Source organism: Glycine soja, chromosome 10, assembly GCF_004193775.1.
Source record: "Glycine soja cultivar W05 chromosome 10, ASM419377v2, whole genome shotgun sequence".
NCBI classification, from domain to species: Eukaryota; Viridiplantae; Streptophyta; class Magnoliopsida; order Fabales; family Fabaceae; genus Glycine; species Glycine soja.
In genome coordinates, this window is record NC_041011.1 from 49,590,425 (window position 1) to 49,605,074 (window position 14,650).

Consider the following 14,650-nt stretch of genomic DNA (forward strand, 5'->3'; position numbering starts at 1 on the left):
TAGAATCCAAGCAACCTATACGTCATTTAACTAATTTTATGTAAACTTGCTGGTGTACCAAACTTGCCTACAGGCACAAAAGCATGAGCATGTGGATAGCGAGGGGTTTCTTTGTTTTTCTTACCCATTGAGAAGTTCAATAACTCACAAATTTCGTCGGTTGAGTTGCTGATATTTTTGTTCACCTAACTGGGACTGTGGATTAACAGTGTTACTGCAACCTTAGAAAAGAGGTTGGCTAATTACCCAAGAAGTGTGCTTGATCTCTTAATATGATTGAGGACAAAATTAACAGTTACATTAATTGGGGGTTGTCCTCAAGTCCGCCATCAAAAACTCGCTTGGCTGTTTATGTCTTCTGGCAATGGCAAACATTTATCTTCATATTAGGGTTGGTTGTGAAGGAAAAGGATCCAAGTATCTAACGTTCACATGCTACTTGTTATTTAGATTAAAATACACAACATACAAAATTTACCAAACTAATCTTAATCTTTTATACACATAGTTTATTTCGAAAGGTTTCCCCATATATAAACATTCTTTGTCCCTAGAAAAAGCACTCGTGGATTTCAGTTTCTTCCGTAAGGAAAAATGTATTTCAGCACGCATGCCGTTTGTGCCTACTTTTGTAGCTTGTAGAGGTAGGTAGCTCTCATGGTTTTGGTTTTACTTTCCCCTCCCCTTTTTCCACTGTTAAAACTAAAGTTACACACATTAGAAAAAGGTTCACTTGCCATTACATGCAAGAGCAAAACAAAAGATACGGGGGATAAAAATAAGATCTGAGTAGAAAGAGCGAAACAGTGACTTTCTGATCCTCCAACTCCGTTATGCCCTTAAATGACACTCCCAATAAACTACAGAGCACTCTCTTACATGTGATCTTTTTTATCTGTTGCTAACTTGCTGGCTTCCATTCAGATAAAAGAAATATATTCCTTCCTCTCTATCATAGTGCATTGTGTCATTGTATTTGCCTTTTGTAGCTCCCAAATAGGTAATTGAGTCTGACAGGTTGTTCTGCAAATTTGTCCTCAACTTCTTGTTCCTGAGTTTTGCTCCAATCCTAGGATTTATAATTTACACGACCCATTATCTCATTTGTCCAATATAAATCAGTGGCATCAGTCACTGCTGCCAGTCACCCCCATATTCATCTGCATTTTGCTTGCTGAGAGTAAGAGTGAAGTATATCAGCAACATTGTTCCCATGCTTGACCTGTTTCAGTGTAGGGAAATTAAGACACATAACATTGGATGAAAAGACAGAACAGAAACCAAGTATCGGAGCTGAATCTTACAAGGTGGCAAAGAAAAGAAGGACTCTTTTAGGATCAAGGAGCCATGAAGAAGATCGTTTAAAACTATTTCTTCGAGTTATACATTTGCTTTCGATGGTGGGGGTGGTGGTGGTGCACATGTTACTGGCAGTAATAGTAATCTGATGATGAACTTGTGTGTTTGTGGAATGATGTGTGGACCCTACTGCCACCACCGCTGACTTTTCAGCCGTGCAGGACCCTGCTAGAGCAGCTGCAGTTCCATAAAACTCATCAAAATATTGTCTCAATTTCTTATAATGACAATACCTGTGGCCCACAAGAATGGGTTACCAACAAGATTTTAATATTTATATCTAATCCCATGATCTGTAATGTCTGCAGTCATATACATGGTTGACCCAGAACTCTATTTCAGAGAGCTATAATTAATTGACATGTTCTCGTAGTAGGTTTCCTTTTTTTCACCCTAACTAATCTCCAACCACCAGGGACTAGGCCAAACAAATTTCACCGCCCTCATAATTTTCAATTTACGTAATCCAAGTGAGACTATAATCATGTTGATGTCATTATATTCCAAAACTTAAATCTGAGATTATGATACTGACAACCATACTATATTAATAACAAACATACTTATGTTTGTCAAAAAAAAAAAAAACCAATAACAAACATAGTTATACAGCAATGAGACCTAAGAATCAGGGGACACCCACTTTGGCCTCACATAGGTACAGGTTGGTGTTGAAATATTTTATGATACCATTTTAATTTTTTCACCTGTGTCAACAATCCACATATACATATCGATGAACCCAAGTTCCATAATGGTCAAAAATAGAAACAAAAACACCTGTTGATTAATTATATTAAACTTCTCTTCACCAAAACAAATTTCAAGTAGGCGAATCATTCAGTCTAGGATCCTAAGAAAAATACAAAAAAGATATTTAGATCCTTTCATGGGTTCTTTCTGGTGTACACATTTTTTTTATATAATTATCTGCAAATTACTCTATTTCACATGAAAAGACTCAAATGAAGATCCAAATTGTAAACAAAACATACTATATAATTTTAGGTTAGAATAATACAACGAATGAGTTCAACTTTTTCTTTTTTTGCAAAGGCAATGGTACCTTTTGGTGAGCATGTAGTTGGGGCAGTATCCCTATCATGAAGTGTGACATTGCCATTCACCTTCCTGTCGCCCCCACGCTGAGATCCTTTCCTGGAAAGGCTCCGCTGCAACTATACCGTTAAAATCAATCAATCAATAATCAATAACGTGAGGAAAATGATTAAGTATAATAGCCAAAAGAACACAACTGAACTAGTCAACATGGGGGGAGTTAAGTAAGTGATACACAAAGTTGAAACTTGAATGATTAAATTTAAATAGCTCCATCTAATTTTCGACGTTTCATAATTTAAAATTATAGTTAAGGGTGAAGGAATTGAGGGGTTGGGAGGATAATAATAATAAAAAAATAATGCTAGAGAAAGACATTCGATTTCAATGGCCGCAAAGGTTTAACAACAGTTGATAACGTGTGTGTTTTTCCTTCTCATTTTCATTAATGCCCTCATTCTCTGTTCATGACTAGAGTCTAACATTCTGGTTACCTAATCAGTGTCTCGTCCCCCAAGTAATAAAAATAATAAATTTATATAAAAATTTCTAATGTTTAAAGTATACATTATAAATTGCAGGAAGAACAAACCACCACTGACCCTGTTTTGCTTGTAAGATGTGCCAAACAAAACAAAAATAAAATAATTATCGCGTGGAAAAATATAATTTAAAAAATAAAAGGATCTTACTGTAATTCTGGAATTAGCATTATTGCTATCTTTGTTGATGCCGGAAGAGAAGGAATCCATATCAATCACAAAGCTATCAGCTTCCTCAGCCGAATACTGATATGCGTTTATGTGATCTGAAACCAAGATTCTCTGGGTACCCATGTTCTTCTCTTCTGATTCCAAAGCCTCGTGAGAAGAAGAAGAACCACCCAAATTCTACAAAAACCAAACACAACAACCCACAGCCACAGAGCCACAAGGATTATGAATTTATCAAGGAACTTATCACAGAAAAATTGAAGTACCCGAATAAAGACACAAATTTTCAATGGAACAGTTGTAAGAGAGAAACAAAGGAAAAGAAAAATCTTACCAACTCTGAAATTTCTTCGATGTCCATCACTTATTAAGGTGAGAAAAAAAAGGAGAATGATGGAGGAAAAGTTGCGTATGGAATGGGGCACAGCTCAGGCTATATAACTATACAGCACCCGATTGAACATGAACATGAAACCCATAAGTCAAAACGCTCAAGTTTATATATATAAAAAATAGCATAAATGATTAACATACCCGCGAATCATTACCCAGAAACTTCTTATTTCTTCCTTCTTCAATTGATTGTGATTGTGGCAGTGAAAATCAGCAAAAAGGGTTGCCAAGGACACAGAAAAAGCCAGTAACGGAAGGTGTTAGTTTCTTCTGTTGAAAGTTGTGTGGAAACGGAAGAAAAGAATGGACTTATAACCACTCTACTTTTTGTCTGATTAGAAGTGAGTATTTTTTACTGGAAGGAAGAAGAAAGAGGAAACGATGAGGGAATAGATGGGAAGAGTGTGAGAGTAAAAGAGAGAGAGAAAGGCAACGCCATCATCATAATCATCATGTGGATTGTGGGGTTTGTTCTGTGAACAAAATATATACATACATCAACGGATTTAATCCTTCTTACTCTCTTGCTTTTGTAGTTTTGTTTAGTGTTTATAATACCATGTTTGCTTTTATTTGTTTTGTTATATCCCATGTACTTCACTGTGAATCTGTGACGTGCAGCAGATAAGTACATCTTTGCAGCCAAAATCGGACTACGATTTCAGAAAATTTTAGAAATATAATTAACTGATTTCTTATATTGTTTTTGGTCAGTTTATATTTTGTAAGGTAAGTTTTGGTCACTTTGAATGAGTTGACTTGAATCTTAATATTGTTGGACAAGATAACTAAGGATTATCTTTTTGTTATTTTTGGGTCAAATAATTTTCTTTTTAAAAAAGAATATCTTAAATGTACGCTTTCATATGATTAAGGAAAATAGTTTCAATCAACCATTTTAAGTAGACTACTCTAATAAAAAATTTAGCTTTTACAAGCATATCGGATTCGCCTTGCACTTATTCTTTATCCTCCTTTTAACCGTTTTGGTTGTTATTATTTATTATTGTTGTTATAATTTTGGATAACAATTTACCTTTATATAGTAAAGAATTTTTATAAGGAAACCTAATCTGTGTCTATCCTTCCTTGAAAAATAATACGTGTACTAATTGCTCTTATTTTGAAATCTGAATTCTTTTAACTTAATCATACTGTACATATTTTAAAGGATTTTAATTTTTTGGTTGTTATTATTTATTATTGTTGTTATAATTTTTTATAACAATTTACCTTTATATAGTAAGGAATTTTTTTAAAGAAACCTAATCTGTGTCTATCCTTCCTTGGAAAATAATACGTGTACTAATTGCTCTTATTTTGAAATTCGAATTCTCTTAAATTAATCATACTGTACACATTTTAAACGATTTTATTTTATATATTTAAAATTTTGGGAGAAAAATAAAGCATGTGAAAAGAAAAATTCTTATGTATGTTTGAGGTCCTTGATAAAGATTAATAATTGTTTCCAGCAATGACTACTTTGTATCATGATCAACAGAAAAATTAAAATATTTTCTCTTAATATTATCTTATAAATTTACTTAAATTTAAAAATACGCATGTAGTAAACAGAAATTTGTGTTTATTATTTTAAAACATTTAAAATCCCACCATTGTTTCTTTTAAGATATTTTTTATCTACTAACAAAAATAATAGCTACTTTTTCTAATAGTCTTCTTTAGAATAGAATCTGAATTCCGATCATGTAACGTAGTTTAACAAACACAATCACAATGAGACCTGAAACTTAGAAGAACTATTTTTTTTTACAGAAAAACTTAATTAGGAGAACTATTAATATTCACCATTTATATATAATCAAAGCAGTAAACTTTGACAAATTCAATTGCATGTAATTAAAGTCTCGAGCTTTCAAAATTAATGCAGCTAAGTCAACATTGATAGTGGAATTAATTTTACATCACATTAGGAATGAGTTTTTGTTTATGGGTTTCATTGAAATATAGTGATACTGGAAAATTAGTTACATCATCTAATTATAATTATAAGTGGTAAAAGTTTTTTAAATTTATGATTTTGGTTTTTTTAGATTTTAATTATAATATTTGGTCCTCTTAATCTTATAAATTAATGTTTTTGATCATCCTGATAGATTATTTACACATAAGCATGATTAATTGAGTTATTAAGTTAATTATAAATTAATCAAAATTATTAGTTATTAAAAAAATTGAATAAAAAATTATTAATATTAATTTTTCATAGCACAAACATCTCTTTTATCTTTACTATTGCACCAACTTCATCAATAATAACATCACATTAGGATAGAGTTAATAGTCTTTTACTAAAAAAATTAATAATTAATAATTTTTATTTAATTTATAATTATTTTAATATCTCTAATAATTATAATTATTAGTTAATAATCTATAGGGGAACCAAAATTACAAATTTATAAAACTAAGAGGACAAGATATTACAATTAACAATCAATGAGACTAAAATCATAGATTTAGAAAATTTGGGGATCAAAATTATAATTTAGCCAACTATAAATTGTTGTAAATTTATTTTAAAAAAATCTTATGATAATCGTGAGATTTGCTAACATTTTCCCACGTAATTATTTAAAGAAATACATTAATTAGTAATAAGCAATTAAAAAATTGTAGTTATAATTTATTAATCTACTATATTATATAAAAAAATAAAACAAAGTCAAAGCGCCTAATACGTTAATAAGCTACGCCCTACCCTAGGTGTATTTATTTTAAGAAAATTACAATTGTAAATTTGTAACTTACCAACATACTTCTCCTAAGAAAAACATAAAGCTTAATTGCATTTTTTTTATTATAACTCTTTTGATTTTTCACGAATTTTATCCTTAACTTTTTAATTTGATGCATTTTATCCAATTTTTAGGAAATTTACAAATTTTATCATTGGTAATTTATTCATTAATAAGTACAAAAGTTGGAAATAAAATTTTTCCAAAAAAATTAGGAATTAAATTCGTCAAAAAATAAATCGAGGTAAATTTTTTCCAAAGAATAATAAATTAAAGGTAAAACGTATAATTATGTTAATAGTAAAATGATGGACAATAAAATATAAATGTTTGAACTAAAACACACCAAATTAAATAATTGGGATAAAAAGTACAATTAAGAAAAAAAACAAGTTAATATATATTAAAAAATCTCAACAATTATTTTGAAAATCATATTTAAAATGATATGTATTTTTATACATGAATATAATGATATGTAAGTAGTTGACCGTATAAAAAAATATTGTATCATAATTTTAAATTTTAAATAAGGCGTGATATCACATGGAGAGACTACTAATGATATTGTATATTATAGGGTGTGAATATCGCATGGAGAATTCTCTAATTAACTATCTTACAATTATGTTTGTTTTTATAATTTAATTAAAAACTATAAGCAATTTATATTTAAGAAAAAAATAAGTTTTAATAAATTTTAAAAATAATGTTAGTGGCTTAGTGCATAAATAGTTAAGATTTGAGATAATTTTTCAATATTAAAAATGAATCACGTGAAAAAATAATTTTAAAACTTTTAAATTTTAAGGTAAAAGAAAAAAAACAAAAATGTTAAAAAATTGAGTTTTAAAAAAATATAAAAACCAATTTAAATAACAATTGTAAAACAACGAAAAACAGTATAGTAAGAGAAAAATAATATAGGAACTGATAAATAAATTTAAATTTTTTCATAAAATATTACTATTTACTTAAAAATTATATTTAATCTTTATAAATTAGTTTATCTATAAAAGAACACGCATGAAAACATCAAATAAAATTTTAGTAACTAAAAAAAAACTCGCATAAAAAAAATCTAAATTCTTAATCATGCTTTAACAATTCCTCTGTCTTTAAAATCTATTTCTTTGACTTCCGATCAATACTTGCTCATCTGTCAGTCAGTTAACCCTATCTGTTCAACTAAAATTTCCGTTAGCTGCCAAATTCTGATTTGGTTAGGCCAAACATTTTTCAGTATGGATAAGGTGAAATGATATTTTTCAGTTGAATTAAATTACTTTATGAAGATTTTGAAATAAAAATCAAAATCAAAATTTGACAGTTATTTAGTTAAAAAAAAACTCAAATAACTTGATTTTATCAATTAAAAAATTAATGAAATAAAATTCTAACAGAACTATTCAAAAATTAAATCATAACTTAATGACTGATTATTAAAATATAAAATTTCAATATTTTTTATAGGTTTATAAGAGCAATTATACATGCACTTTTTTCCAATTTCCTAAATTAATTTTTTCTTCTTCTGAATATTAAGGTATCATTGATAAGGTTGATCATGGATTTGGTCGGCTTTAGGAAAATTTTGAGTTTTTGTTGTTTGTATCAAAGATACCTCTTGGTTGACGATTAGAGGTTAACTTTTTGAGACACAAATATCATTATAGTGAATTTTACTTCTCATAACATTATTTTTCATACACATCACTAAGAATTGAAACACAATTAATATACTTAAGAGACTCAATTATTTACTAATTGTTGCTAAAGTTCGTTCATACAGAAAAAAAATTGAGTTTGATAAAATAAAAATTGGAAGGTTAAGTTAGGTCCAGTAAAGACAAGGCATAATAAGTTTTATAAGGTATTTGGTGCAAATATTTCAACAGCAAATAATAAGATGCTGGGATCTTATAGATTTTCTCCTTAGAGTCTAAAAATTCCATATACACTTAGGCAATCATATTCGTTCCCTCATTTTTTTTCTTAATTTTTATCCTCCTAAATTTGTATATTTGGTCTTTGCTCCTAATTCTTTACCTTTCCATAATAATATTTAGGTAAAATTATAAATTTGGTCTCCCATTTTATCTCTAATTTTGATTTTTTTTTCTCTGGTAAAATTATTCTTTTGTCTTCATATTTGATCAAATCAAATCATGTAATGTTAGTCCCCCAGTTCACAATTGGACATTGACGGTTACATGTAATATTAACGGCGGTCACGTGTCATGTTTTTATTAGATGATAACAATCACGTGTCATGTTCTGATTGGTTAATGAAAACAACAATGCATTTCATCTTTCATAGAGTTGACATCCAATCAGAACATGACATGTAACAATTATCATTCAATAAGAACGTGACACGTGACAGTCAACATTACTTTATAATAATCAACGTCCAATTGTAGGTTAGGGGACCAACATTGCGTGATTTGACTAAATACGAGGATAAAATTCGTGAATAATTTTATCGAGGAACAAAATTCGAAATTAGAGATAAAATGAAGGACAAAAATGTAATTTTATCTAATATTTATTAATATTTTATTTTTTATTATTAAATTTTTATTTTTTAAATAAATTATTGCCCCTAACTTAAAAGTTCTAGATCCGCCACCGCTTACTAGATTTTTACATTTATCTATCTATCTCTATAAAAAGTTGATAATTGGAAATAACTTTTCCTTTATTTCAAAAACTTATATCAAATTAATCTCATCTAAGACTTGGCTATTTTGCCATTTTCAAATATGACCATCTTGATTTTCATCTTAGGCAGGGATGACAAAAAAAAGTCTATATATGCTAATATCTATATATAAAATTTTCATAAATAAATGATAAATACTTTAAATGAATATTCTTATGGATACAAATGTTTTTTTTACCTGTTTATTAATGGGTAAGGTACAGGTATTATAGTATCTTATATGTGGATATGTGGATACATGTTACCCCTAAAATTATAAAAATACCTTTACACACATATATATATATATATATATATATATATATATATATATATTCATTTTATATGTTAAACTTATGCTTTAAGATATTATAATTTTATTTGTATTTTGAATTTATGTTTATTTATACTTAACAAATATTTATTTCATGTTTAATATATTGCATTATTGTTTCCTTTTTGTTTTTTGGTTTTAATTTACTAATTTTACTTAATGCTGAAAATCATCTTTTTTTTTTATTTTAAATTTGAAGTATCTATCAATATTCACCAATGTAAAATTTTTTACAGATTTTTTGAAACAGATACTCAACGGATGATAGAATAGAGTAACGTAACGAGCACAAGATTCCTCTAACAGATAGATAGGGAATAATTCCTATCCATGACCAACCCAGTCCATTGCCATTACCAATCTTAGTCTCAAAATTTCGACCACTTCATCAATTTTTTTATTTTTATTGATAGGCCTATGTCAACATTTCATTAATTAACTTCAAACCTCACTTCATAGTTCATAATATGTTTTGATTTTTATTTTAAACAATATTTTTTTTCATATAATCAGATCAAATTCTTAAGCAACTCAAATTCATTGCATACTATGATAATGATAACGCCAATTTACCTCGTTTTTTTCTTTCAATTCTAACATGCTGAATCATCATTCAGCAGGGGAAGACTATTGGGCAACATGGTAGCTGAGAATAACGTATCCATTTCAACATGAATACAGTATCTAAGTAAAAAATTGTAAGTATTAGAGTAATCTGAATGAAAAAATAATAATTATAAGGATAGATTGAAAGTGATTAGTCAGTTTTTTATAAAAGATTAATTATTAATAAAGATGATAAATACTTTATATTAATGCTACACCGATAAAAAAAAATTGTATATTTTTAATTATATAATTTTTTTAAAAATAATATTTTTAAGTCTCTTATTTCTAATAAAAAATTTCATTATCTAATCCTTAAATTCAAGTAGAAGGAGTAAAAAATATTTTTCAAATTAAAAAAATTAATATATAATTTTTAGATAGCGATGCTAATTGCTTTTACTTTAAAATTTAAATTCTTTTAAATTGATAGTTGTTGATTCAGCCTTTTCATTCTAGGTGAATGGTATACTTTGGTATACATTGTAAAATAACTTTAGTCAAGGCAACAATGCAAGCAAATACAGTATATCCCAAGGATTAGATGTAGATGTTTCCCCAACCAAGCAAAAATGATTAACTTTTCAAGAGTCCGAAAATTCCAGTATTCATTCAGTTGCTATTCCCAATCTTATCTGTATCATCTACTCGTCTTTCTCTCTACGAATCATGTCTTTTCATATTTTTTAAATCAAAGAATTATTATACACCTTGAAATTAAGTTGATGATACCAGATGGGAAACCCGTAAAAGGACTTGTTAGGAGTACTTTCAAATCGCGATTGGATTTGATTCTGTTTTCAGGAATTAATATATATATATATATATATATATATATATAACATACAAAAATAATATGCGGATAATTTAAATATATTATTAAGTATTAATCTAAATTCAACTAAATTGTATTTTATGGTTTTGTTGATATGGTTTTTTTTTATTTAAAAAAAGTCTTTTGTATGACATCAATTTTTTTAAAGATTTTTTACAAGAAAATTTTCATTGATAATAAAAGAAAATTATTTTAATTTGATAACTAATAAAATTAAGCATACGTTAATAATTAATTAAATTATAATCAATTCTTAAAAATGGCATATAAATAACCACAAGTAATATAATAAAAAAATCCCACATGATAATCATTAGATTACAAGTTTCTAATGAAAAAGTGTGTAGATGTTAATTATTAAAACTATTCGTTCTCAAACTGCTTTATATATATATATATATATATATATATATATATATATATATATATATATATATATATATATATATATATATATATATATATATATTCGTGCATAAAGGATAATTTTAATTGACCATTGAAGATTAAAATTTTTAAAATATAAATATTTTTTAAGTAAATTTTGCATATTTTGATAAACACTTTTATTTAACATACACAATAAAAAAATTAAACACTAATCAATATGTTTAAGTGATCCAATTATATGAAATTTTGTTGGATAACTGTTTATGTTGATACCCCAGATTACCAGTCCACGTGATGCTAAAGGAAAATAGCAATACGCAAACGATAACCATAAGATGTGTTGCAGTGGAGGCCACCCATTTCAACAAAATCATAATAAGCCCACATTCGTTTTTTTCTGTTTTCAGTGAAACTTGTGTGCCAAGTTAAGCAACGTTTTCACGTTTGTTATTGATATAAATAAATATAAATTAATATCCAATCACCATAAATATTTTTATTATTTAGTTAAGTTGTTTGTTGCGGTGAGTTTAAGATAACTAATAATATAACTCAAAAATTAATTGCTATGTGTAGGTTCTTACATTATAATCGAATTTAATATCAATGAGGATTTTCTTTTGAATTAAATGGTTATATAGTATATCATACTTTAATTTACTCATGAATCAATGCCAAAAAAAAAAAAGTTACCTTCAGAAGGGGACCATGAGGCTTATAATATTCAATTTATATGCTTTTTATTCTCTCTCTCTCTGTATATATATATGAATTCTCGTACTTTTTAAGAAATTGTATTTTGTATTATTTGTTTACAATAAAATATACAACAAGCAAAATGATAGGTAAAAGAAATATATTAATGTGATAAAAAATAGAAAAATATTATAACAACAACCACTAGATGAATAAAAATATTGTAAAAGTAACATATATACCTTATTTTTGTTTTTTTTAAGAAATACATTATTTTTGTTAGTATGTGATAATGTGACACATTTGAGTGGTGACAGATAAATAAAAACACTAATTAATCTCTACTAATAAATGCCTCGTGTTTTATTTGGAAAGCACAGACTCCACTAGCTTATGGAAAATTGAGTGATTAATTATAACTTGAAATATATATATATATATATATATATATATATATATATATATATATATATATATATATATATATCAAGACGGAGGGGCGAAGGTCTATGAAAGGCATTATTTTAGTAAGTTGTAGTACAATATTTTTTTTTCTTTCTTTCTGAAAACAAAGTATTTCTATTGACAAAAACTACCAACCTAATTTTTTGAAGTATAAATCATTAAAGTAAATTTTACTTCTCTTAATTACAAAATCTTTTTTCTTCCATATGCATGATCAAGAAATCAAAAAATTGGTAGCATGCTTTTCAACTATCTACTAATTGTTTAATTAAATTTCAATCAATAAAATGTATATATATTTTAAACATATCACAAGAAATGTATTTTACATTAATACATTCTAAGGTATTACCACAATAAAAAGATTATAATTATCCAACTCGAATTCCATATCTAAAAATGTGTACGATCTAATTTTAATCAAAATGTAGATTTTCGGTTATAAAAACTCTGATATTACAAGTTAATTAAATGCGTACGATAATGCTTCCAGAAAAAAAATAAAATAATGAGAGATATTAAACTGTGAAGAGAAATTGTGATACAGTATATGTTGAGACGACTTGCTAAAACGTTGGTTTGCCAGAATAGTGGCGTGGAAATAGTGAAAGGATTGGTCCCGGCTACGAAGCCATGGCACTTTCATTTTCATAACGTGTCCCTTAATCACGCAATTGTTTTATTTATTTTGCAACTTGCGATGATCCATTGACAAAGACAAGGCACAACTTTGAATACTAACGAAGAGGATGATTAATATCACGGGTCACGTGATGAAAAATTATATGATGCTATTTTTCTGTTTTGTCCTTTAGCAAATCGCGATTCTTTCACATAAGATAATGATGTAATTAGGATTGTTACTTGTTAGGACTTCAAAATTACTTTTAAGTTAAAGTGAAAAAAAAAATTAAAAATAAAAGTCATTTTATATAACACGTGGTTAGGGTTCTTAGTTTGTGTAGGAAAAAAATATTAAAACGTATCAGAATCATTAGAGTGAAAGTTATTATCAACATCAATTATGGATAGGAGAGACAATACTAGGAGTTCTACATAAAGTAGTAGAACAAACTATTTGATATGTTAAGTTAGAGAATAGAGGTTATTTTTGGGTTGGATTTTTTTCTTGTACTTAAAGACCTAATCATATATGGTGAGGAATTCTAAGTATGACATAGTCAATATAGGTAATCAAGTAAATTTTTCGATAAAAATTAATAATCGATAGAATTAATAAATACTTCATACCAAAATATATATATATATATATATATATAATATTGAGCATTTGTAATTTTTATTTCTTTCAAATATACTTTCTTAATTATTTTAATTTAAAATTTGATTTAATTTGACTAGTAGTCCAATTTTTTATACTATCTCAAATCATTTTATTTTATCTTTATATGTACACTTAATTTTTTTTAATCATGCACCTCTTTCCATTTATCATTTTTATTTTTATTTCTAAATTTAATTTAATTTTTTAAAAATCAATAGATAATATCATAATATAAATTTGTTATCACAAATTTAATATATGATCTGTGTTAAAAAAAGTTTACTTATAACAAAATTTAATTATAACACAATTTATATATTACAAATAAAATTTAGTTATATAAAAATAAACATATATCTTGTGTCCTGTGCATAATATATATATATATATATATATATATATATATATATATAATTCACATACCTATTATCTATTATTTATTGGTTCGTACGCCTACTTATGCTTATAAGTCTATTGACCTGTATATAAGTCATTTAAATAAATTGATCAAGTCAAGCTTTGAAATAGATTATTAGGACAAGGTTTTAAAAAAAAAAAAACAATAACAATTAAAAATGTTAGTGCAAAAAAATTACCATCAACCTAAAAATGAGACAGAAAATGATAGAAAATAAGTTAATATTATTGGCTCCCTTAACGTTGACAATTTGACATAAGTGTTGACCTGACTACTGCAACCATAGTGTCGACTTTGTTAATATCGACCTCTGCTAAAACAAATTATCATAAAAGAATTTAAAATAACAAGAATTGATTGAATATAAAATATAAGTATGTAATAATTATCATAAAACAAATTTCTGACAAATTGAATAAGAATTTAGAAAACTGCAAATTTATTTTAAAACGTTATAATTTTAATTTGTTAGATTCTTTAAGTTCTATATAATCAGATAAGTATTCGTCGAGAGTCGAGCTAAATAAAAATGTCCTAATTCTTAAATACTTATCATATTCTGTAAAACCAAATTGAGAGTAGGTTCGTTTAATCACAAAACTCGTTTCGTCTTCTATCCTCATTCCTCCAC

The 14,650-nt window shown here is 26.9% G+C and overlaps 1 protein-coding gene across 2 annotated transcripts; it reads right to left on the bottom strand.

Annotated features, from left to right (window-relative positions):
- Positions 1 to 422: 422 nt before the first annotated feature.
- Positions 423 to 4,072, bottom strand: LOC114372576. 2 transcript variants are annotated; one of them, XM_028330216.1, is made up of 6 exons: positions 3,680 to 4,072; positions 3,466 to 3,572; positions 3,111 to 3,308; positions 2,426 to 2,537; positions 1,305 to 1,536; positions 423 to 1,222 (listed from the first exon to the last, which is right to left on the bottom strand). In XM_028330216.1, exons 2-6 carry the CDS (start codon positions 3,490 to 3,492, stop codon positions 1,132 to 1,134), a joined length of 660 nt encoding a protein of 219 aa, XP_028186017.1. In that variant the 5' UTR covers positions 3,493 to 3,572; positions 3,680 to 4,072; the 3' UTR covers positions 423 to 1,131. The 2 variants fall into 2 exon arrangements, with proteins under 2 accessions (XP_028186017.1, XP_028186016.1); XM_028330215.1 differs by having other exon boundaries at positions 3,666 to 4,072.
- Positions 4,073 to 14,650: the final 10,578 nt, after the last annotated feature.

Coding starts and splice junctions, on each gene's coding strand:
- LOC114372576 (XM_028330216.1), bottom strand. CDS start 3,492: ATGGACATCGAAGAAATTTCAGAGTTG. Junction 3,309..3,465: donor TCGAAGAAATTTCAGAGTTG/GTAAGATTTTTC, acceptor TGGTTTTTGTAG/AATTTGGGTGGTTCTTCTTC. Junction 1,223..1,304: donor CTTCTTTTCTTTGCCACCTT/GTAAGATTCAGC, acceptor ACACTGAAACAG/GTCAAGCATGGGAACAATGT.